A 25,016-nucleotide genomic window follows, 5' to 3' on the forward strand; every position below is an offset into this window, starting at 1 on the left:
AGAGCGGATCAGCAGGCTCAGTCTGTTGTATTCGTTGTAGCGTGCTCCGCAGACGAACAGTGCTTGATCATAAGGACGTTTGTTCGCCACTCACGAAGCGCCACCTGGCGATCCCTTGCGTCCAAGGCGCCCCTACATCTGGATGATGGGCGGCTTCGACTGCTTCCTGCTCCTCATGCACATGATCTTCATCGGAGTGTGGTTCTTCTGCATGCAAAGGGTAGGTCAGCTGCACTGGTTTTTTTTTTTTTTCACTCAACACTACACACTAACCCAGGAGCATGCATGCATACCACAGGCTTACAACCTTACTGGGATTCTTCCTGTGGACAGCCCTGCCACGAACATGAACTGTCAGATAAGTGCGAACACATGGGAGAACTTAAAGAAGGGCGCCTTACCACCGATGTCGAGTTCAATGTGCAGTATCCTTTCCCCAGGTCAAGCGCCCCGACCTCTGACGAGCCTCTCTGCCACAAACACATTATCAAGGCACACTACATAACACACAGATCCCGTTACTCGATCCTTTCAGACATTCTCCAAGCCCCACCCTTAAAGGGCCACTGAAGCAGTTTTAGAATTCTATGAGTTTAAGGTTGCCGAATACGCGAAATGTGCTGGTAAAGCCTGCGAAATCGTTTTGGTCTAGCATTTGAGATGGTGGCGTAATGACCGAATAAAGTCGTCGTCGGTGTTCAGGCTTCTCTGAAGTGCACAGCGACGGGCAGAGGCCCCGATAATGACGTCACGTATGACGGCACTACGTTTCCAGCGAAGAGAGGGTTATTCCATGGAAGAAAACCGACGCCATCGAAGGTGAAGCTCACAATGCATTGTTTGGCGCCATCTGACGACGCACAGCAGCATGCAAGCGTAAGCAGCGGACATCTGAAGTTTCGGCGATAATGACGTCACTGCCGAGTTTCCTCGCACTCCTCCAACGTAGTGAGGAGAAGCCTAAACATCGTCGCGGTTTTAATCGACGATTATGTCACCATTTTAAATGCTGGTGCAAAAATACTTTGCATAGTTCATCTAGAAGCTTGATAGATTCGAATTCTTGAATAACCTCGAATTATCAAAAAACCGTTTCAGCTTCCCTTTAACTCAGCGTCGCTCAGACTCGCATCCTCCACAGGCTTCACACCAACACCTTCCTCTTCTCTTCTCGCCTAGATCTCTTCAGCCTGCGATCTATAACCGCTCCTACCCAGAGTGCCCCTCACCCTATGCCAATCTGGACCACTATCTCCCTCAGTGACCAGTAGCCCTCCAAACTCCCTAAGCGTGACTTTTTGTTTTAATGCGACTAGCGTGCTACCAGGCATAAGTTCCAAAGGCGGGATGGGTATTTTGCTCGCCGAGAGGCTTGTTGAGTTCGACCATACGAGCTCAAACTCGTGCTTGGTAACTCCGCAACGCACCAAGTGTTGCCATCTCTGGCTGTGGCGACAATGTTCTTCTCGCCACCATATTCCAAGTGCAAGATCTAGCCATTCACACGCTCAGGATGTCCTATCATCGGTGCATCATCCAACTCATGCTGATAGCAATTCACACCGCAGATGGCAACGTTCCGGTTCGGATATCCTTCTTCGCTGCTGTATGGATGGGACTCAGGAATTGCTTCCTTAAAGCTTGCTTCACGGTCCAAGGAACGACTAAGAGTGTTGAACATCCGCGTGATTAGACGCCTGTGGATTTGTAGCAAAGCGTTGGCGATGCACAGATGGCCGTACATGATTTCGCCTGCGATGACTTCGTTGGTGCGAATTAAGACGCGATAATCGCAAAGTCATACAATGACGAAGCTCTTGTATATACGTGAAGTATGAGCACTGCCCTACCGCTAAGACTCTCAGACTGCATGCCACTAGTTGCCGTGAACGCTTTAACCGCGATTAGTTATACCCTGTTATTAAACAGCTTATTTGTTGGCACTTATGGCCTCCTTAGAAAAATCCGACGTGCATAACTGACTTTTGTAAGAGATAAACGCTAGTTTCGTTGGACTACGTATTTCAGCATGTACAATGAGAACTCCACTGACTGCGAACCTCGGATACAACGAACGCAATGCGCGCGACCTTCAGATTCGTTGTAAGTGGGCCCGACTTATTATACGGCCCATAAAGATTCTCAAACTAATTCCATTCCACTTTTGAATTTTGGTGGGCAATTCAAAAGTTCGGTGTAATATAACGATTCTCAAATTGATTCCATGCTACTTTTGAATTTTCCGCCCTTCAGGCTATACCATCCTATGTGCGCATGCATGTATGAACGCTCTCGCGCAGGACAACCACTCTGGCATGGAGAAGAGCCTGGTTTTCATCTCGGCCCGCGTCATGGGGTTCGGCTTGTATGCCATTTACGAGTTCGGCAAGAAGCTCCTCATAAAAGTACGTCCTGGCAAAGAGCTCTCAGCGCACAACATCGCACTTTCGCCGCTCGGTTGCGGGGACGTGGTCTCCGCGCATGCGCACTTGCGCCAACCTCGTACCGCTGCTCGCGGGGTTCCCGGCCGACTCTGAGTGATGGGAGTACTCGGAGAAGAAACAAAAAGAAAAACAACTTCGAAAAAAAAATCTTTTTTTTTTTTTTCGCCCGAGGCATGCAAGTTTGTAAAAAAACGGGTACGGTCCAGTGGCCCTTAAAAAAACATGTTCAACAATTGGCCAGCATAACGAGTTCAATGAACGGCTATACAAAAAAAAAATACGAAAGGTTTGTATCATTTATCCTCATTGTTCAGTTGCGAAATAATTTGGGGTTTAGCCCTAACATGCTTTGTCAGTTCATAAGAGAAGCGTGAACTGCCGCACGAAGTGCTGACCAGCTGGCCTAGGAAAATCCATGGCCGCCAATTGTCACGAGTGGTAATGATAGAGAGAGAGAGAGAGGAAAAAAAAGCGATTTCTTCGGAGAACAATTACCTTGCAAGGTGAACTTACGTCACATGGGAATTCTTTATGTATTATCGGGACAAAAGTGGTATACTCCACGCGGCGGGAGCCGGATCAACGGAAAAGTGCGTTGCAACGCCATCTACAGGCGGCATCTGGGATCGAGACAGCCAATGCGTGACCTTTATTATCAGCAGACCTTTACCATTTATTATTCATTATTATTATCGTTTCAATGTTTCGTGCTTTAGCTCGCCAAAATGCCGCAGTTTCCTATTGCTCCGGCTCCCGCAGTGTGGAGTATACCACTTTTGTCCCCGATAGTATACCCAACACACATTTTGACTCCTTAATCTCTTGGAACATTATTGGCTTATTTACTTCGGACAAATGTAATTTGGGTGCATGGGCGCAGCAACCCTCCGTTTTGACATGGGATAATGATGGCTTACAATCGCCCATATGCAGCTTTCAAGTTGTTCTCATTGTCTTCAACTATATGTATGGCAAGCTCCTTCTCACTGTTAAGCCTTCCAATAACTTTTGAAATCTCTAGAGATATGTACTATCCCCTTTGCCTGTGGTCATCAGTTTCAACTGTTGTGAAGAAGATTCGCGCTTTCCATGCTCGTTGGCCCAGCAGCCGGTGGCCAGTAAGCAAAGATACACAAAGCGAATGATTTACTTCTGCTTGTTTCGTTGGTTGGTTGATTGGGGTTTAACGTCCCAAAGCGACTCAGGCTATGAGGGACGCCGTAGTGAAGGGCTCCGGAAATTTCGGCCACCTGGGGTTCTTTAACGTGCACTGACATCGCACAGTGCACGGGCCTCTAGAATTTCGCCTCCATCGAAATTCAACCGCCGCGGCCGGGATCGAACCCGCGTCTTTCGGGTCAGCAGCCGAGCGCCGTAACCATTGAGCCACCACGGCGGGGCACTTCTGCTTGTTTCATCACACTCATATTCAAGCTCCACGAGTCGCAGGATGTGTCTTGATGGTGGCATGAATGCAAGCCTTGGAAGCTTGAATGCCATCCGGCTATTACCGGTTCTAAACAACAAAGCTGCTCCACTGGTGTGTAGCTTGTTCCTGGCAGTTCCTGATCAGACATGTTCCGATCAAACAGATTCTCGTTCTTGGCACTGCCAGCATTCGGCAGCGTATACCCGGGCCTCACAGCTTCAGTAAATTGACTCCTGCAGTGACTGCAATCATACCAAATCTTCGAGTCGCAGTTCTGTACATAATAAGCAGCTAACCTTGTGCTCAGTGCACATTCCTTACTTACCTCACAATGGCTGTGAGAGCGGACAAACCCCCTCTCCCCCAATACTACACGCCAGTACCGGCAGTCTTTGGGACATTCCTGTTCTGAGTAATTTTCCAAAGTTTACAATATTTACGGAGAATAAACTTGCTTCTTTCCTCGTTTTTTTTTTTCGGCCTCCATAATTCCCGGAAATTTTGCATCTCTCGCTCTTACCGGACCTGAGTGACTTTAACCTGTGCCTCCTCCGAATCTCCCCTAAAGCGTAACGTGTGCGCTGCGATATGGTGCAATGGAGACTTTTTCAGTGCGGTGAGAGGCATTCTTTTGCACTCACGCCGAGTTTAAATAGGATGAAGAAAATGTTTACACAGCTGTTCATTCATGGCAGGGGGACCATCGTTCAGGGAACGCTGACGTTTGAGGCGCCTGCCTATGCCGCTTCTCATATCGAACGAATAGGCATGCCCTCAGTGGTCGATAGACATTATCGAATTTGCCGAGGTTCTTCCGCACTTGCAAAAAGTCTCAGACGTATATGCTGAGTCGGGTTAGCGTGCCGTTTAAGCGTTGCTTAACAAGAGTGACCTCTCATTGAGATGAAGCTGTAGACGTGATGTTTTTCATCGGCACGAACAGCACGTTCGGCCGCAAAATCAACAAAGGCAGCACCCAAGGACCACACATTGAACTAAAGTTCCCCTAAGTTGACGGTGTGCATACGCTGCGCTCTGTTCAGCTGTCGGAGGACGCGTCCGCCACCACTGTTCTACGCCTCCTCTTCTGCCATGCACTCTGTCTGAAGAAGGGCAACAAGCATAAAGCCCACAGCTATAGGGGTGTGCGAATATTCGAAATTTTCGAATAGCGAATCAAATATCCTTATATTCGGTAAACGAATTAAATAGTGCATATTCACAATTATTCGGAACGAATTGAATCCGTTGTCAAGTTTTCGAATGGGTTTCGAATAACTGGCGCAAAGTTCGTATAGAGCACGGCTTACTTTTTTTTTTTCGGAGAATTTCAAAAACAGATCCCACTCCGGCGCCGCACAGCCTGGTGCTGCTATGCATGGGTCTTTGCGGAAGGGCGGGTTCAGTGCCGCGATGCAGTCCACATTCGTTTGGCCGCGTTAATAATTATTATGCACATGGCCTTCAAGATTGGGCAGCGCGACAGGGTAGAGCCAGGCTAAGCAAATCCTGCAGGCGTTCATTCCTGATATCGGAGGCCATGGCTCTAACACTAGTCGCTCTCATCGACTCAGGTTTGGCGCTAGTTTGCTCGTTGTCGTCATCTGTAGAAGGTAATTTTCTTATACGTGTGACATGACTGACATGCAATTAATATACCGGCTTCGTATTCCGTGTCCAGTGATCAGGGTTGCATTTTTCGACCGCTTCAGCGTTAACTGCGCGGCGTATATAGCGTCGTTGGTACAGCACGACCCTGCTTCGCATGAATATTCGTTTACCAATATGCGTACACGTCTAGCGAATAAGCACAAGTTCGCGATTCGTATTAGATTCGGTTCTTTCGATATTCTATTGGGTTTTTAACTAGACTATTCGTATTCGATTCGATTTCGGAAAATTACTATTCGCACACACTTACCCACGCCTTTTTTCAATCGACCCTAACCCCAGCCACGTCAATCTCTGCATCGCACCAGCTATCCCATATCTTACACATATGCCGGCTGAGCAAGCTTATTACGTGAAAGCAGCCGAACGTGTTTTAGACACAACCCAGGTTTCAAAGACACTTCATTTTCTTATTCATTTTAACAATATCCTACACTTTAGAACAGTGAACAGCAGACCAACCGAAATTCGAATTCGAAATTCGTACCGAACTGAAACAACCGAAATTCGTGATTCGAATTCAGGTTAAGCTATAGCACCAGCGTACAGGACGAAGACAGAGAGGAGGCACAGAGGACAATCGCCGGACCAGTGTGCCTCATCTTCGTTTCGTACGCTGGTGCTCACCAAACTTTCCGCATTATTCGAATTCAGATTCGCAGATTTTTGAATATTCAACGCAGGGAGGCGATTGCGGATACAGGTTCTTCTCTTTGCGATTACGGTGAGAAGCCGTGACGCCACATTGTGCATGAAATAGCGAAGGGGAAAGTAGAACTGTTGAAAATAGCTATATCGAGTTGAAATGAGACGGCAGAGTAGATCTGAAGCCGATTGTTATCGTAGAAAGGTTTATTCCGACATATTTAGGACGCAACTATAGACGTGTGCACCGACAGTCGATGTCATTTCTCAGGCTCTTCAGCGAAGGAGACAAAGGAGTGAAGAGAAAACAATTATCGCAGGCGACTTCCCCTCCATACTTTAGAGAAGGCTCTCTTAGCGATCTTAGTGCAGTCGGATATCGATTAACAGGCATGGATGGAAGGAAATGCATGAAGCCATTGACATCCATTTGAACGTTCTGGTTCCCAATCTTTGCCCCTACAGTCGAAGATTGAAATCTGTCTGCCTCGTGATTCGGTTCTGTAAACTAAAAGGACAGTTCTCCACTAGCAAACTAAGCGACACCTTCAACCAAAACTTTTTAAATTTAAATATCCAGACGATTCGAAGCTGGCACTGCTCCTTCAGGGTTGACAGGAGGTTGTTATCTTGTGTCTTTAAGCCGGCTCCGAAACGTCGGCATATTTACACTAAACTGCAAGTCATCGCCACCCAAAACTTAAGAAAGTTCTGACTGGAGATGACTTGCAATTGAGTGTTGCTTTCAGCCACTGTGCTAGGGGAAGTGCTCTAAGCCGTTCTTATGTGTTGTTCGCTGCTATGACGTCCCGCTGCTGTAATACCTTCTAGCGTAACGTACGTATGTACTGAAATTTAAAAATTTCCGTGCGCAGTCAATACCGTTCGTTAATTTTCCTCTTCCTCCCAGCCGCAGTACCTTGGTTCCTACTGGCTGAGGCAACAGATGCATCAGGTAAAGGAGTTGTCACTGACTACCAACGGAAGTGCACCAGCCACACTGGCCAACCCCACACACGCCTGCATATTGCACGCACAGCCTTCCAGGCTGTACCGTTAGCCAAGTCAGCCGGTCCTCGCGACCAAGAAGTCTTGTCTTTGCGACGGCACACAAAGCCACGCTTTACGTGGACCAGTTTCGTGCACGTGAGCAAGGAAGTCGGGAAGCACGAACAAGTGGTCATCGCGAGAGCATTGCATTGCGCGCGTGCTCTTTTGTGTGAACATTGTAAAGCTCTTTAAGACCAAGCTCTTCAACTTCCACGAAACTGTCCGCAGGAAGGAAACTCTACCCCGCTCATGTACAAGACCATCCTGCTATTTATGGAGGTAAGGAACAGACCTGTACGCCATATAAGACCTCGCTTCTTCAAAAGGCTGAAACGCGCCTTGGATCAATTACAAAGGACACTTTGGTTCCTTCCTAGCCCACGTTATATAGTGTCACGCGGTGCCTGAACTGCAAGTCCTGACTGCAAACAAGCGCTGCGCCGCGTATTTGACTCTCAATGTAACCGAATCGCGGCTACTGCGCATGTTGCACGTTATGTTCTGCGAAACAGTCTTCCTTCAGTGACATTCTCATGTCCGTGCGACGTCCCACACACGTGGCCTAATTTTTCTCTGGCACACATCATGTCATAATAGGGAACACAACCTAAAGTGTTCCTTCCCTAGCCGCGTAGGCGTTGATCGGGCACGACGCTGTCGCGGCTCCGACATTTTATGGGTGCGTCCTCACAAGCTCAGAGCGAACTGCTTTGGAACGCGGGCGTTCTGTCCCTATTGCAAAAATCACACGTACAAAAAGTACAAAAGCACCAGAATGCTAGGTGGGCAGATGAGATTTTAAGAAGTTTGCGGGGATACGGTGGCCGCAACTAGCAAGGGACAGGGATATTGGAGAGACATGGGAAAAGACCTTTGCCCCGGAGTGGGCATAGTTGCAGCCTTATCACTACACTATTCAATAACCGTTTTTCGACTCGACTCTTCCTCTGGCATGCCCAGGCGCTGTTCATCAACCAGATGGAAGTGTACCAGGTGACCCTCAAGATGGCGAGGCAGGAGGATGCGCCTGCCGAGGGAGGGCTCGGCGTCCCCGCGCGGCCACTTCCAGCCCCCGCTGCCGATGCAGCGTCCATGGGCAGCTTGGTGGCCGTGCACGTTCCAGAGGCGGAGGCCGGCGACATGAATTCTGCGCAGTCGATGCTGCCTTTAACTGCCACCGCAAAGCCACCAGGACAGGCTCCGGAATCGGGCCCCACGAGCGTCTAGACTGACAGAACTAGGGGCTCCGACTATGAACGCAATGTGCGCATTACATGAAACGAAAACAAAGGAGTTACAGTTACGGGCAAGCGCGGTTTGATCAGCGTGAGCTGGACTAACATGTCCGTTGTGTTGGCGCGTTTTGCCATGGTGCATTCAGAGCAGTATTGCAGACTTGCCTATGTTTCAGCACTTGCGACAGTACCGTGCTCCTTAAAACTTTCATTAGTATTTTCTACGTTCAGGATACAAAATCCTTAATAAACGGCAGTTTACGTAACTCTGTGCAGCTGCTTGCCCTTTTGTGAGGTCACACGCGGATGTCCGCACATCACCCGCTGCTATTAATACGCAAGCATTATTAAGCTAATAGAAGTTGGTGTGGATCGACAGGGCGCCGCATTCTAATCCCAAAGAAACCACTCGGACTGAAAACTGAGCTTTTATAAATGGCTAAAAAACGCAATAAAGGTGGCGCTATCACCGGCCGATTTCGTAAGTAAAATTCGTGCGTCGACACCGATTTTTTTCTGTGCGGATCCCAGAGGCTACGCCACACCGCCATAGACTTAAAAGCGATGCCGGCAACCCGTCGCTTTCGGCAAGGACGTCACGAGCCTAAATCGAATGGCGGGAAGATATCTGAATCAAAATTTCTTGCCGAAAAAAAAAAAAACGCGTCTTTTGCTGCCCGACAAAGGTCAGCAGAGCCATATGGACAGAATCACAGTTCTGAACAACGAGAAACGCGAACCGCACAATAGGCTCTAAAGTGACACTGCTGTGCCCAATGTTACTGGCGCCGACCACACACCTCGTTGTGAGCAAGTGCTCCCAGGATGGTTAATGGATGTACTTCGACAAAAAGGTTTGATGTGGACTGAATAAAATGCGCCAAATGTTGCTATCAGTCGGTGCCAGCCGCAAGGCTTTCAGGACCTACTTCAGTCACGTGACCACTCTGAGTGCGCCTCATTAGTGCCTCGCATATTCAGCTCGACGTTGCCTCGTGCGACTGCCTCCTGCGCGCTCTCGGTCAGAGGATCAAACCGACCAGTCGAAGACACCATTACAGAAAAGACAGCACGGAAATCATCCATGAACAGCTACAGACGAAGCTGGCTCCAAGCACAGAGCTGCTCCTTTAGCGACAGGTGATCTGCCAAGCCTGGAGGGCCGACTACAACAATGCATTGCTCATGCAATTAGACCAGCCCCGAGTACCTGTCCCACCATGCTGACAGCAGTCAAATGTTTTGCACACTAGAACAGTTCTACATGTGCCGGTTGTGCAGGCTGCGGGAGGTTATTTGGTTTCCCGGACATGGGCGAAACACCCGCGTAATAACAGGCACGAATAGTTCGTTCTCTCTCTCGCACTGCCTAAGGGATACTCAAAGCCCCCTTTTCTGTACTGGATGAGGTGAGTTTTCGTGCATAACACCACGTGCATAGCGCTCGTCTCTTGTGTCCTCGTCTTTTGCTGTGCTACAGTGTATTGGCATAACTTAGGTCCGGGATGCAGCAATATTCTTGAGGAAGACATTTTTTTTTAAGAGATGCCGCATACACTGCGCTTCGGCGCCAAAGTCTTAGTAAAGTGGTGTATAAATTTCGGCACTTCACTCCATGCCACCTCCAGATTTTAAAAAATCGCCTATCTGAGCACACCCTATAAATTGACTTGATCATGAAAAACACATGGGCTGCCGACTTGTAAGGCTCAAGTTCGAGATAGAACATTAACCTAAATGATGTGCTTTCCAGGAGATTGCGAACTGGGCTGGTTCTCTGGACCGCGCGATCTGGAAACCTTTGGCTTATCATTTCGCACACACCATGCACAAGCCAAGCTGCGAGCTCCTATTTATAGATTCCTCAGGTCAACTAGTGGTCCTGACCTACAACCAATTAGGCCGCCGGGCACAACATCAACATGGCCAGGTCGCCATGTGGCTACTGCCACGAGTCTTAGACCCTCTAACCTACTGCCCACGTGGAATTGCACTGGTTCGGGTTCGTTTCACGAGGGCTGTTAGAAGTTAATAAAAATAACAATGGAAGGAAATGATGTTGCTAGCCGCGGCGTCTGAGCTACGGCTAGCGCGAGAAAAAGGACAGAGAGGGGACGGGGAGCGATAGTTAGAAAGGATAGGGGTAGGGCGGCAATGTACACTAAGCACAAATACAGAAAATGGAATACCAACACGAAATTTCGACATCAAGTTGCCTTCCACATAGGCAGCACACACCGCATTGCCGTTGCACAAACACCACGACCGCGCCTGGCAACACAATCGCGCACTTGCCGATTTCGCCTGCTGCTACCGCATCACACCAGCAGGTAACAGGGCACTTGGCTGCGCCCTCGTTGCGGACTCTCTGGAGAAAGCTGCCCCAAAACAGAAATGCATAGCTCCACCAACAAACCTTCAACAACCCTCCCCTTCCCACACACTACCACTTAGTCTGGGAATTTTGTATACACCACAAACCACGCAGATCGCGATGCGCAATCGCTACTGCGCATCAGTGTGCGAGACTGCCGGCGAGGCGATGGAGCGCGCGCGGCGGCCCTGGCGCACCACAGTGCGCCGTGTGACGTCACCCGCTCCTCGCGCATGCGCCTATCCAGAGCTCCGCGAAATTGCTCGGCGACTGTAGCGTTGCGAAAACGTTGAAGCCATCTAGACCTGCAGAAATACCCCCAGCTCGATTGAGGTGTCCAATGACCCAGTTATGCGCCTTTCCTCAAAATAATTGATCTACACCTCCCCTGGTTTTTGAGAAACAGAAAGGCGCATAACTGCTCAATTTTTAGGCGGACGCCACCGCCTACTCCAGCAAGATTGTCCATTGCTGGCATTCTTACACACTGCGATCTGTTACCTTGTTGGCAGTGCTGGCGTTCTTCCTCGGCTTCACTTGACCAGGGTTCGGCCACACAACGCTGAAACCCGGAAAGTGCGGCTAGAAATGATTTATGGAGTTTAATGTGCCAAAGCAACTGAGGCTATGAGGGGTCGCCATAGTGAAGGGCTCCGGAAATTTCGACCACCTAGGTTTCTTTAATGTGCACTGATATCGCACAGTGCACAGGCCTCTAGAATTTCACTCTCATCAAAACTCGACCGCAGCGGCTTCCACAATTAAAAAAATTAGCTGTGGTTCCACTACTGCTGAACCTGGTTAGAGAGCGAAAGCTATGGCGTATTGGGCAACTACAAGTGGCTTGGTGTCTGTAACGTTGAGTGCGTTCGGACACTGGAATTGGGGGAGGTCTCAGATACCTTGTCATTATTGTTGGAAGATCCGTGACTCCTTCCAGACTTCAGGCCCAGGCCATAATAGGGGAGATGCAAAGCATGATGAAAAGCACCACCCCTGCGAAATGCCACAGACTTGGCGCGCTTGCCCAGTAGCTGCCACAGCAGGTTCCCAGACTGCACGTACACAAGCCACACCCATGAAATATCATGGCCATCACCAAGAACCACGCAACAAGTGCTGCCTGCATTTTACTAGTAAACATTTGTTTTTCTTCAATCCTTTTTTTCTTATTCTCTTCTGTTCATTTGTTGTTTCCCTACAAGCTCCTCTCTCAGATGAGAGAAAGAGAGCAAAAAAAAAAAATCTCGCAGTCAAGCAAGTGGAAGCCTTGGCAGACTCCAGGTTTTCTTTTTCTTCAGCCATTTTTGTCTTGTTCTCTCCCATAGACCTGGGAATTCTGGGGGGCTTTGAGAGGATGCTCTGTTGCAATGGAAACCCAACTATAGCTTGCTTGTCAGCTCGTCACTGCCTGCCATGGAAAGTAGCGGGCTGGAGCAACTTCGCATCTTGCAACTTGAAGGTTAGCTTGCGGATTTTGTATTCTTCAGATCGAATTTGCGGCTGCTGCTGCTGTCCTTATATTACTCTTTTCGTTCTTCTTTCATGTTCGGCAGAGGGCATGGGGGATAGGGTCAAGGGTGAGCGCAATAACTTAATTCTCCTAGCACTGCCTATTTTTTTCCTTTACCTAATTTCTTCGGGCTTCTTCAAACACCTGTAACGACACAAACCAACAGTGGCAAGTGATTAGCAATGAACGCACGGGCAGTGCTAAAGAATCACTCAAATGTCCTATCCTTCTCGGCAGCGCACAGCTCAAGTTGCAGGTGTTAAAGGGAATCGTGAATTAGCTACGGATGCTTCAAACCATGCAAGCGAGTTAGTAATAGCAGGCAAGCCTCAAAGCTAGCAACAAACCCATTTCCCTTAAGCATTTTGAAGACCAATGCTTAATGAACGTCACCATGCAATGTTAGCCAAAAGGGAGCTGCTCAAGTTCGAATCCAACTGGAACACAAATGAGAACTACACTATTGCCTATAGAGACCCCACCAAATGGCCTGGTCAGGCTAGGCAAAGGCAGCACCAGGCAGGCAAGAAGCTACTATTATAAGACAAGGTTAATAGACAAGATGCCTCTCAAGCCCTGGACCACTAGGTCTATAATGCCTAATTACATGGCTTGATGAGTGGCATTTAGATACTACATTGCTTAATTTCCCACCCAGACAAAAGTAACGAATTAACACACAGTTCATGTGCGATACCCCACCTTGCACCAACGGTTTCTTACCGATTGGTGTATCACAAAATCCTAACAATTCACTCACAGCTTACCAGATATGATAAACTATGGATTCAATCACTATAGGATTAACTCCCAAGTAATTACTGACACAGTAAACGAGTCCCAGAGCTCTGCAGAAAAGCCCGATAGGAAAATTTTTAATGCGTATGTGCTGCAATCTGCCTAACTGTAAAGAAGAGAATCTGAAAAGCAAAATTTACCCATCAATCATGCTGATGACACAGCTAAGCCTCTATTTACGTGGAAGCCAATCTAGCAATCTGTCAAATGCAAGGCTGCACCAAAATAATGTGCCAGCCTCCACTTAATCAAACAAAGCCTTAGCTAGCACCAAACAACGACTAAAAAAAGTGAGTTTTATTGCATGAGGTTTTTTCCATCACAATTTTGTGTTTAAAATCCCAAGTCACTAGATAATATAAAAAGCACAGTGTTTGACCCCCCCAGGCATTGGTGCAAGATACAGGTTTTCTAGTAATTCAAAAGAACAGCCAGTGTGCATTCGAGACAAGGCATGCCATCCTACCCACAATGATACCCAAGCTGCTCACACAGGACAGCTTACTATGTTTAACTGATGTCTTCTCGGGTCAAGATCGAGCAATGGCTTCAATTTTGCCTGCAGCAGGGAAATGGGTTTGTTGCAAAAATATAAAACAGCCAAGAAAAGAGGGGGAAAGGGGAAAGAAATGAGAAAGATGCATCCTAGAGCCTCCCTACACTACGAATGACAACAAGAGCAGGCAAACGAGAGCCAGTCATGCAATGGTCTCATTTCCATGATCTTAGAGGCGTCAAAAAATGAAACTCCTCTCGCCTAGGTCTCGTACTTCATCATGAGCGAAAAAAAAAAATAAGAGCAACACTGTGAATGCTACAACTTGGCCTCGCCAGGGCCCAACAGTAGGAAACGATAGAGCGCTGGCTTATTAAACCGTTTCAAGAGTACAATAGGAACTAGGAAGGAGCTGCAACAATGATGTGGTGTTGCCATTGGAACCTGCTGCATTTTACACATTGCATGAGAAGTTCAAAAGAGAGAACAAAAACTATGTTAAAACTGTTTCCAGTGCCTTGTTTCTAGTCACAACAAACTTATCTCCCTTCTAGAAGCGGAGAGCCAAAGGTGCCAAACGTTAAAAAAGCCATTGTCTGGGTCAGCAAAAATACACTCCAACAGGCTGCAATATACTTGTGAATGAGGTAAGGCAGTCCAAGATAGAGCTACGATTACTTTAAATGGACTGTTTCTGCACAAAAGTCTACTTTTACAAAGAAGAGAAAATAAGTACATGAGAAGTGCAATGAAAATAAAAAAAAGGAGTAAACCTTGCTTGCTAACTTACGAATACACAAGGCACAATGAGAATTACATGCAGCAACTGTTCTGTTCAGAGCAGCACCAATCATTGTCCAACAAGCACTCAAGGTACAAAACATTACTCCCTCAATAACTGTGCCTGATAAACCAGACGACGGCAACACTCTACACATTTAACTCGAGAGAGAGAGGCCTGATGTAAATGGAAATTAAAAAAATGTGAGGAAAGAGTATGCAGAGAGCACTATGTAGAAAAAAAAATATATTATAAAAGAAGAGAGCACTTGGGTGGACAGAGTACTGCATGCCTTCAAAAAAAAGGTTATGTGACTAGCTTATCTGGGGAAGCACGACTTTATCGCACTGGGCATTACCTGGTGGCAGCAGCCTGGGGAACACTAAAATAATAGAAAACACAAAAATGGTCAAGGAAATGAGACAGAGCACACCCACACACACACGTACACACACGCACGCTTAATGAAAAGCAAAAAAGAAAAGAGTGGAGTGTACAGAAAAAAGACATCAGATCCCAATGGTCACCACCAAGAAGGGTGGAAAAGGGAAAAGAACAGAAAAAAATCTCCACCAGATTCGGGAGGTTTCCATTCCTTTCCTTTTTCCACGGTGCACACAGTTCCACCAACCACTGCTGTGCGGGAAGAAAAAAAAATCAGAAAAAAGCAAGCTGTGCTCAAATGTCCACTTCGTACCAGGGCTTCCCAAGCAGGATACCAAGCAGAGAAAAGCTCAGTGGTCGCACCGCGGAAAATAACAAGCCACAGAGTAGGTCAACTGTGCGTGCGATTTACAGAACTGTGTGGCAGCTGCAGTGACCATAAAAAGAAAAAATGCGACTGAGACTAACTAACTCAAACAGCCTCTTACACAGCAGCATGCTTGCACCAGCACTGTATATTTGTAGCAACAACGCTATGCCAAGATTCCTACACGCGCACCGCTCGAGCTAATCCTCTCAGCTGCAATGCAACCCCCCATATCACATGCCACTCTATACAGGCATACTCATACTTGCTCTCCTGTTCTTGTTCCTTCCTGCAGCACTGGCATTTAGGAGCAGCCGGCCTTCAAGCTTTATCATGATAACTTCACCTAACGAACATATGCTTGGAGATCAGTGGTAGCCAACTAACCGGCTTAGCATGGCAAGGGAATCCCCATAACAGGGCTGGGCCCTAAACTTACTAAAACCCAACACCCAACTTAACAAACAGAACATGCCATTATATGCAGCAGCACCACTGATGTTCACGGAGCATGGCATCCTTATTTCAGCGCACATCTTGCATGTGGATCAACTGTTGCCTACCAAATGATCCGTAGTGTAATAGGTCTCTTCAGATTATAACAGAATGAAAAATCTCCTAGTCAGTGAACTCTATGCTCTGTTTTAAGCAAACTCTGTAAATCCACCCGAAGAAAGAAGAAGGTAAAAAAATAAATAAAATGACAGAGGCCTACTAAAATTTAGGCACCAACGATTTCAAAGCAACGAGTGAAAAAGTGCAACTGAAAGTAGCTTGGGAAGCCCAAAGCAGCTTACACTGCCACGTAAAGGCTGCCACTTACTGGACAGCACCCACAACTTCCAAGCAATGCGGTGAAAACCAACCAACAAACTAATGGTGCTCACCACCAGTAATGGCCAAATAGAATTTACGAAAATAAAAGTGCACAAACAGTGGATGAGAGAAGAGTCTGCACCTAACCAGCAGAAGGAAAGGGAAACAAGGAACCACCACAACAGCAGCAAAAAACATCCAAGCGTGCCGCGTCACAATACAGTTATGTGTATATAAAAAAAAGAGCAGCAAACAGCAGCGACAGGTTATGTACTCTTGTACTAGGAGACAATGTACGTGTACAAAGCCATAAAGAAAGCGTCTGCGACTGTGCCCAGAAAAAACCCGAGGGTGCACAGCCTGCAAGCTGCCATAAGCGACCCCCCTTGCAAAATGACCTGCCAACCACCATGCTGTGTAGTGCCCACAAGGGAAAAAGGGAGGTAAATGGCAGGAAAAAAAAAAAAAAAAGGAGAGGTGGGGGGGAATGCCACGAGGTCATAGAAAGAGAAGCGAAAAGCACTGTGCGCTAAAACATAGCAAATTACAAGCTGACTAAATTGCATTTACAAATAAGAAAAAGAAAAATTAAGGAACAAAAAAACCTTAGTTTAGTTAACCCAGCTGCCTCTTCACCTAGGTTCCAAGGTAGCACTAAGTTGTTTCCACACTTTTTAACTGTCAAATGCCGGCACGACCTTAACATACTAGAAAAAGAGTATTCCTACCCTCCTGCTACCCTCGGCAATTGCAGCGCCTTGCTCCTCTGTAAAATCCCCTGCTGAACACAGCTGAGCCGTGCACTGACAGTAGGCTCTGCTGTGACATTCCGTGGAATGAACGGGCGGGGCTACACCCACACAAAGGGTGACATAGAAGCTATCACCACCCCCACTCCCAGTACACAAGCATAAAAAAACCACCCACCTCTCATAGACCCTTTGCAAAACTCCGTAAGTCAGCTTTCCTGCACAGCAAAAATGCCTTTACTATGGCGACGCACGTGGAGAAGTAGGGTGCAGCGCAAAGGAGTGCTACTCCAAGCCTTATGCTGTGCATGCACTGACAAGCGGTGCTTTGACACAGCTGCCTTTCACCCTTCCTTTGCGTCCACAGCAAGGAGGGTGGGTGAATTGTACCTACAAAGCAATGGCTTGGGAGCCACGACTGAAACAAAGGGCAAAAGTATGGTTGGTTGATCGGGGTTTAACGTCCCAAAGCAACTAAGGCTATGAGGGACGCCGCAGTGAAGGGCTCCGGAAATTTTGACCACCTGGGTTTCTTTAACGTGCACTGACGTCGCGCAGTACACGGGCCCCTAGAATTTCGCCTCCATCGAAATCCGACCGCTGCGGCCAGGATCGAACCCGCATCTTTCGGGACAGCAGCCGAGCGCCATAACCACTGAGCCACCGCGGCGGGAAAGGGGTGCGCGGAATTAAGCTGACAAAAGATGTCTCAAGCACTGCACCCAATTTTCGCCCCCAAAAACTGTCTTGGCCACCATGATCAAGAGGTTTGAGCTATGCAGAGAAGCTGACTTCCAGAGTTTTGGAAAGGGTCCGTACATAAACTTAACGCTATTAAGTATAGCTTGCTCAAATTAGAACTACCTCTAACCAGCCAGCAGCAAAACATTCCCACATGTTGTTAGGGAAATGGCAAAAAAAAAATTGCTAGACCTTTCTTATATGTCTGGCACAGAAGTTCATAGCTGGCACTCAAACCTGCTAACATCTCCAAACATACATGGTGAATTCCCTGCAACAAGGAAAAAAAATTCCACTTTCAAAAGCAACCAACTCTTCAAGCTGAGATACTATCAGCACTATATGCTGTACTATCAGTAATAAACGCTAACAAGAGAGGTGAAGTGTCAACACAAAAGCACCAACATATTAGCCCCGGGAGAGTAAATACAAGTGAAGACGATTAACGCTCCTAAAACACAGGCCTTCGAAATGAAACAACCCTCCGGTAGTATTGAGCTCCCCCGCCTAAGAGCTTCTCACTTTGCTGTTCATGGTTCAACTGTGCTGTTCGTGTTTTATTTGTTGCTGGTGGTACATGACAAAGAAGAATGCTGTAACATGCTAACGGATGATTATGTAATACATAATGCTACAGCAGTGCTGCCTCACATATGACTGTACCAGCAACAATGAATGCATTGGTCAAAGGGCATTAAGAACTGCATACGTAGCTGCTGGTACATGAAAATTGTTTACCTATATACTCTACTCCCATCATGTACCAAACAGGTAAAGTCAGTGACAGCAAGACCTTGAGATCTGAAGCTTCTTAACGCTACAAATAACATGCCAGTGCCAGAAAGGCAGGTTTAACACCACTAGACACTGCATAGCAGTTAGGCCTACCGACTACTAAGGGCTCTTACGAGTGTGTATGCGACATAAAACGTCTTTTCAGCTTCCATGTAAATACAGTAGAATCTTGATAAGAATCTCGCAGGACCACAAAAAAATATTTGTACCACTTGAAATTCGCATCATCCAGTACAGACAAAATCCGTATGCAGCATGGCAAATACATTCGTGCAGATCTGTTTGCAGTTAGAGAGACCTACTTATGGCCGCGCACCGCTGCTCACTACTCACGGTGCGTATGGCGCTAATGACAATGTATGGTGCTAATGACTCACTGCTCATGGTGCATACCATGTGACCAGAGATTGTGCTGACAATCTGTGCGCAGCACTTAGTGCTTGAGGGTGCAGTCATGGCATGTGCATTCGTATGATACACAGTGGCGCGGAGGGGTGTTCGGGATACAAATCCTGCACATTGTGCACAATGCACAGTAGCCAGGAAATCTTACAACTTGGTGCCATCTCGAAATTCGTACGTAGTGAGATAGCATCATCAAGATTCTTCTGTACTTTCGTTCGCATTAAGATCTAAGCGCGGATTATCACAACGATATCCACAGGCATGTTCATTGCGGGTAGGGGACAGCCAAGAATGCCCAATAATTATGTCCCTGCGGCAAACCATGAGGGGGATGAAACTTGGGGCACTGGGTACACAAAGCCGACATTTTCACCTGAGCGGCACAGACGGACACAAGCACTGAGACCAATCACAGAAGTTGAACTGTGTGCTGGATTGCCATAATAGCAACACTATTAGAGAAAAGGAACAAAATTTTATGTTCTATGCTGTCCACGTGTTGCCTCAGCAGGCAGTTCTACAAACATGCTATGCTGACTGTCAAGTTGTTTCTGAAAGTGGACTAAACACCAGCAGCGATGCTCCTAAGAAGCACTGTAGATGAGACCGTGGTAATGCCTATGTACTAAAGCCGTCACAGTGAAATGGCCCATTTGCAAAAGAGAGCCACAAATGCATACAACATGTGCTCCTCTCAACCACCCTATAGGAGGTATTCACATGACGTCATCCGCAAGGGGCGCTAGCGGCCGGCGCGGCATTCGCCATGTTGGTGGTCGCGCGCGGGGCCTCCGCAGCCAGCTGCTGCGTTTAAATAGCTGGTGATGTGTGAAATGTGAGTGTATTTTGCGTGTCGCCGTAGATAATTTCTGTCCGGCCCATAACACCGCGTGACTGAGCGGTTGTTCCGTGGACTGTGCGAAGCAGAAAAGAGCGGGCACGCTCAAAAGGTTCCACTTTGTGAAAAGGTCGACCTGTAGGAAAGCGGAGGCACCGGCGCGATGCGAGACGTACAGGACTGCTGCCGTGCGTTGAATTCACCGGTATCGAGGCCCACCTTATGCACGGCTTAAGTTTGCTGGCAGGCCAAGGAATTAAAGGATACAAATCTATGAGAGGGTGCAATTACTTGACAAGCGGGTGGGTCCAAGAGCCATGCTGAGGGTGCCGACGTCGTGACGGCCGAAGTGCCGTTTTTGGACAGGTGAGTAAGTCGAAGGGTCTTTTCGCTTAGCTGTAGCTTAATTTGTCATCTCTATCTGCTGAAAGTGACGTGTTACTACTAAATCTAGCGGAATGGCTGCACACTGCATTGCTGCGAAAGGGCTAGACGTCTTGTGCATATGAAGCAGCGCTACGTATACAGCTACAATCAAAACTGCAAAACATTCTCGCTGGGTCTGCTGTTCGTGCTACGAGCGCGTGACAGTATTTGTTCGACCATTCTGTTGTGTAAATAAGGCAGCTATGATGCTTTGCCTTTCTGCTGAAAGACCGTCTGAGAAGCTTCAGCAGTTCGCTGACTACAGCCGCTGGAAACATGAGTTTCTGCGGCGCCAGTTTTGGAATTTTGGTAATTAATCGTGCTGTTCATCCACGATGTACCCTGCGTGACTAGCTAACAGTTAACAATTGATATTAAAAGGTGCAAGTCATGTGCATTCTTGCGTGCAGTGCAGCCAGCCAGTTCTGCTGCCGAGTTGCTGCAGGCAGTTCGCGGTTATATCACGGCACAGAAGAATTCCGCTGCAAACTTCATGCACAATAAGCGTTCCACAAAGAAGAGTGGTCGCTGACGCATTTAACGTGAAAATATGTTACGGATCACTAACAGTTCAGGCCCGGTACCTCACGGCATACCGTGACACTGCGAGAGCTGGCGTGAAACGACCGCAAACATGGCGCAGTTGCCGCGACGACGCTCGCGCCCTCTGGTAGCGCGGCCTCAGTGAATACCTCCTATACAAGCTCTTTTCGACAAACTTTTTTTTGATGAGATTGCAATAAAACGATGGTTAAATATAAATCCACAGCTCACTGTTACACAGTAAAACTCTGTTAATTCAACTTGCAGTAGTTCGGGAAAACAGGATAACTCTTACACCCTGTCCAGTACTGCCAAACATATACCGTATTTACTCGCATAATAGGCGCACTTTTTTGCCAGAAAATCCGGCTCAAAGTTCGGGGTGCGCCTATTACGCGGGGTAAAATTTCCGGAAATTTTTCGACTCGCAAAATTGAACACACCGCGTAAACGCACTCGTGTACGGGCCGCACCCCGTTTTCGCGAAGAAAATGTAAAAAAAAAAAAAGATCCGTGTAAGGGCCGCACCGAAACTTTCCGCGACACACGCGGGAATAGCCTTCGGAATGCACGCGCCGAGGCCTCCGCGATCGGCTCCGGCTGCGCGCAACGGGCGCTTGATCGCGGAGGCCACACACGTGCACAGGAGCTTTCAGACCCCGCCCACGGAGGGCGCCCAAGGCCAAGCTCATCATCATCATCATAGTTTTCCTCCGCCGCGAGCTTTCGCTATCTAAATCGCCATCAGCACCTCCAGCTCGTTTTTTTTTTTGTTGTTGTTGTTGCTGTCAAGTGCCGGGATTTGCGGTAGTGCGATAGTTATCGTGGTTTATGGCTTTGCCGCGGAGCGTTGCTGTTTTAGCTCGACGGGCAAGCACCTTAACAGCTACACGGCTGGGAGTTTGCTCTCGAACACGGCAAGCATGCGGCAGGTCGGAAAATACGATGTGGCCGAGAAGTGCGGCAGTTGCGACTGCGGCGTCCCGTGTGTTCGTCCTTTTTCCGTGGTTTTTTAGCGCTCAACAATTCCTTCAAGTATGTTTAAATTTTCGTACGCGACTCCAAGCGCCGAGGTTTTCGTGGGCCTAAGTCGGGAACGTTTCCGGCTGGAGATGAAGCTTTCCAAACAGACGTTTAAAGTGAGCATCCCTGAAAACTGCGTGCGGCTGTTCTACGCGATGTCGTTGTACGTGCTGTGGGTCCGCAGCAGCTGCGACGGCAGCAGCACTAGTAGGGACTAGTAGTCAGTTCAGCAAAAACTTTGTTAAAATAAAGATTGGGAAGCAGGGGGTGGCGAGGCGTCGGCTTGCAATCGTGTAAATACAGTATTGATCACAGTGCAGAGTTCGGGGTGCGCCTATTATGCGCGGAAATAAAAAAATCTGATTTTTCGCGCCCTAACTAGGGGTGCGCCTATTATGCGAGTGCGCCTATTACGCGAGTAAATACGGTATATACTGTACTATGGTATGAAACCCTCATTAATTCGGAGGAATATGGCGAAGCTTCATGTAATTCGAATGGGTGGCGGAGCTCAAATACACACAGAGCGTGGGAGATGGGGTGTTGATAATGGTGACTAAGCAACTCTGAACTCTGGCCACTACAGCATGAGTGGCGCTGGTGTAAACCAAAACGTAAAGGTGGCATACTCATCGTTATGAATGCGAGTATCCTGTCATACGTACAAGAAGGCACGATGGGACGCTTTTTTCGTTTTATGCAGTGCTCCACCATTTCCTCTTTTGATTTCATTGAATGCACACTGCGGATTGTGCCTTCAGCATTTTTTGTGTAATCATTTTACGTTATATTGTGTGAATGCGAAGGTGAGAACGAAAGTAAACAGAGCACACAACTGCTTTCTAACATTTCTCACAAGATGCCTAATTGGCATCTATGGTATACAGTCGACGACCGAAAATTCGGACGCCTGAATTTTCGGACATGCTTGATTATTCGGACTTTTTCGCGGCACCGCGACATGGCCCATAGAGCCAGTGTGTAAGAGCGCTTGAAATTTCGGACGCACCGCAACTGACCACTCGATTTTTCGGACCTCGTTCGCACTCGCCGCCAGCACCAAAGCCGCCATATAATGTGTACAGTGGAACCTCATTAATTCAGACTGCAGGAGATATCGAAAACTTGATCAAACAAAACGAAATTCAAGCTTAAAGGGAGCCTCTTGCGACGCTGAAATTCTGCGCGAGTCGGCACATTGCGCTCGCGTGTTTTCGAATTCGTACTGCCCTGAATGTCTTCCGCCCCATGAACTTGAACCGTAGTCTGAGTTCACGGAACTCATCTGTGCCGAGTCTTTAGTCCCGAACACGGAATGCGAATACGATCGCGGAGGCTACGCACACGCCGTGGTCTCCGCGATTGAAGCGCGCTTCGGGCGCGCCGCCGGATCTTATCGCGGCCGCGATCTGCTCCGGCGTTGCGCCGTTCGCGGAGGCCACGCGCGCACCGGAGCTTCCAAGTGCCGTCTATGGATGGCGCCGTGATCATTATCAACATTTTTCTCGGTCGCGATTTTCCGCTGTTCACATCGGCATCAGTATCGCCAGCTCCAGCCTTTCGTGGCGTGTTAGCATGCGTGTTAGCGCGTTCGCCGTGATAGTGGCTTTCGCGTGCTGCCGCCGAGCTTCACAGTTTTAGCGCGATGGGCAAGCACCTTAAGCTACACGGCTGGGAGTTAGCTCTCGAACGCTGTCGGTAAGCGTGCGGCGGGCGGGAAATTCGACGTGGCCGAGAAGTGCGTCCGATGATGGTGCAACCAAGAGAGAAACACAAGCTGCAAAAAGCGCGCTTTCCAAGTCAAGCCGTGCGAGTTTCCTGAACTGGAAGAAGAGCTGCTCCTCTATGTGATGGAATTTCGGAACAACGGCTACGCGTTGACAGCGGACATGCTGCGCGGCTTCTTTTGGCATGAGCGTGCACCAGAGCGCAGCGCCAGATCAGGAGTCTAAATACTTCGCGAGTGACGATTGAACGTAGAATAAATGTCGCTCATTCCCTGGTTGGTGTGTTTTTACTTAAAAAATTTTTTTTTTTTTTTTGCATATCGCGTGTATGGGCCGCACCCCGAAAATTGGCCCTCGAATCTTGAAAAAAAGAAAGTGCGGCCCTTATACGCGTTTATACGGTATTTCGCGCGGCGAAATATAGTCATGAGGAGCTTTAGAATGTGTGCAATACAACTGGCCGCTTTCTCCGGCATAGTGGTAATAAGTTCGTGATTTTTTCGGTGAAATTTGATTTTCCGGACTGCCCGATTTTTCGGTCGTTTTCGCGGTCCCTAGAGAGTCCGAAAAATCGGTCGTCGACTGTATACCTGCTGGTAGTGGACACGTGCGCTTTCTGATAAAGAAAAAGCTTTTTAATTTCCGATAGGGAAAGCATGACTGTATTTAGAACGGAATGGCATTCACCATTTACTTATATCTACACCTGTACACAACGCGTGTTCGGGGCAGGCAAGCTTTCAATCTCCTCAAAGTCCCAGAGGACATGTGTTGGTTCGTCAGACAGTGTAAGCGCTCAGCACCATACAACGAACCTGAGCGGCAAAAAAAAGCTGATTCAATGCAAACTTCTCGCTCAAAGCAGGCAATGTTATGTGGGACACTTTGTTGTGGCTCTTTTTAGTCCCACAATAATTTGAAATTCTGGTTAATTCGGACATCTTCTCCAGTCCTGTGAAATTGAATTAGCAGTGTTTTACTGTACTTGGGTGCTAAACTGTACATGCACCACAAATTAAGCTCCTTTCATGAGCAGACTGCAAGGCAATTAGACCTCACAATGTTTCCAGATGCTCTATATCTACCCTTTTTCGTCCTCTTTTGATACTGCTTTCTTTTGACATTTCCCAAAAATAAATAGTCAAATGTTGACAAAGATGAACACAAACCAAGATATCCAAAGACACTCTCTTTTCTACAGACACCTGATGAACAACCCTTAGCACTTCTGGTAAGACGACACAATTTCACGACAAAAAAACAAAAAAAATACAAAAAAAAACAGCACAGACCAAGCCAACAGTGTAATAGTCACTCCTACATGCACCCAGTCCGACAGTCAGTATGGCATGGCAATTACCCAAAGTTTGTGCATTCTTTTTTTAGCTGTACTGTTCGTCTGCTGGAAGATGCTTTCAGTCCTGCTTGCTTGCTGCCATTAGTGCTTTGCAGGTGGAACCTGCCTACTTCAGTGTGAGCCGGTCTGCAAATCAGTTACAGTGTTCATGCCAGACCCTAACCTAAGGCAGCCGCCTATGCCACATGCCACACGTTCTAGAAAAGCTCTTTTTTTAACGCCTACTTCAGCCAATTTGATTTGTACTGCAAACATGCACTGCACTCTGCTTGCACTCTCTCCCCTTCCCAAAATTTTCTCTGCAGTCATCGAGTTAGTGGAGCGTGTGGCTTGGCTTCAGATAGACACAAAAGTGGTCAAGATTGGCCAAAAAACAATCTTTAGGAAAACTAACTGCACACAATCAACA

General features: G+C 47.7%; 1 protein-coding gene across 13 annotated transcripts in view; it reads right to left on the minus strand.

The window, feature by feature from the left end:
• Positions 1-11,965: 11,965 nt before the first annotated feature.
• The window catches only part of LOC149364471 (uncharacterized), a 44,846-nt gene continuing 31,795 nt past the window's right edge, over positions 11,966-25,016 (minus strand). For 9 of the 13 annotated variants that reach the window (XM_089574435.1, XM_089574434.1, XM_089574425.1 and 6 more), the window contains 3 exons: positions 16,931-16,970; positions 14,795-14,818; positions 11,966-12,505 (listed from right to left, as the gene is read on the minus strand). In XM_089574435.1, coding sequence (XP_089430561.1) covers positions 12,475-12,505; positions 14,795-14,818; positions 16,931-16,970 — 95 coding nt within the window. In that variant the 3' untranslated portion in view covers positions 11,966-12,474. Of the gene's footprint in view, positions 12,506-13,664; positions 13,719-14,794; positions 14,819-16,930; positions 16,971-25,016 lie in introns of all 13 variants that reach the window. The other 4 variants (XM_089574427.1, XM_089574424.1, XM_089574429.1 and 1 more) reach the window with 4 other exon arrangements.

This window comes from Amblyomma mixtum, chromosome 2 (genome assembly GCF_055824585.1).
Source record: "Amblyomma mixtum isolate Tamu chromosome 2, ASM5582458v1, whole genome shotgun sequence".
Classification (NCBI taxonomy): domain Eukaryota; kingdom Metazoa; phylum Arthropoda; class Arachnida; order Ixodida; family Ixodidae; genus Amblyomma; species Amblyomma mixtum.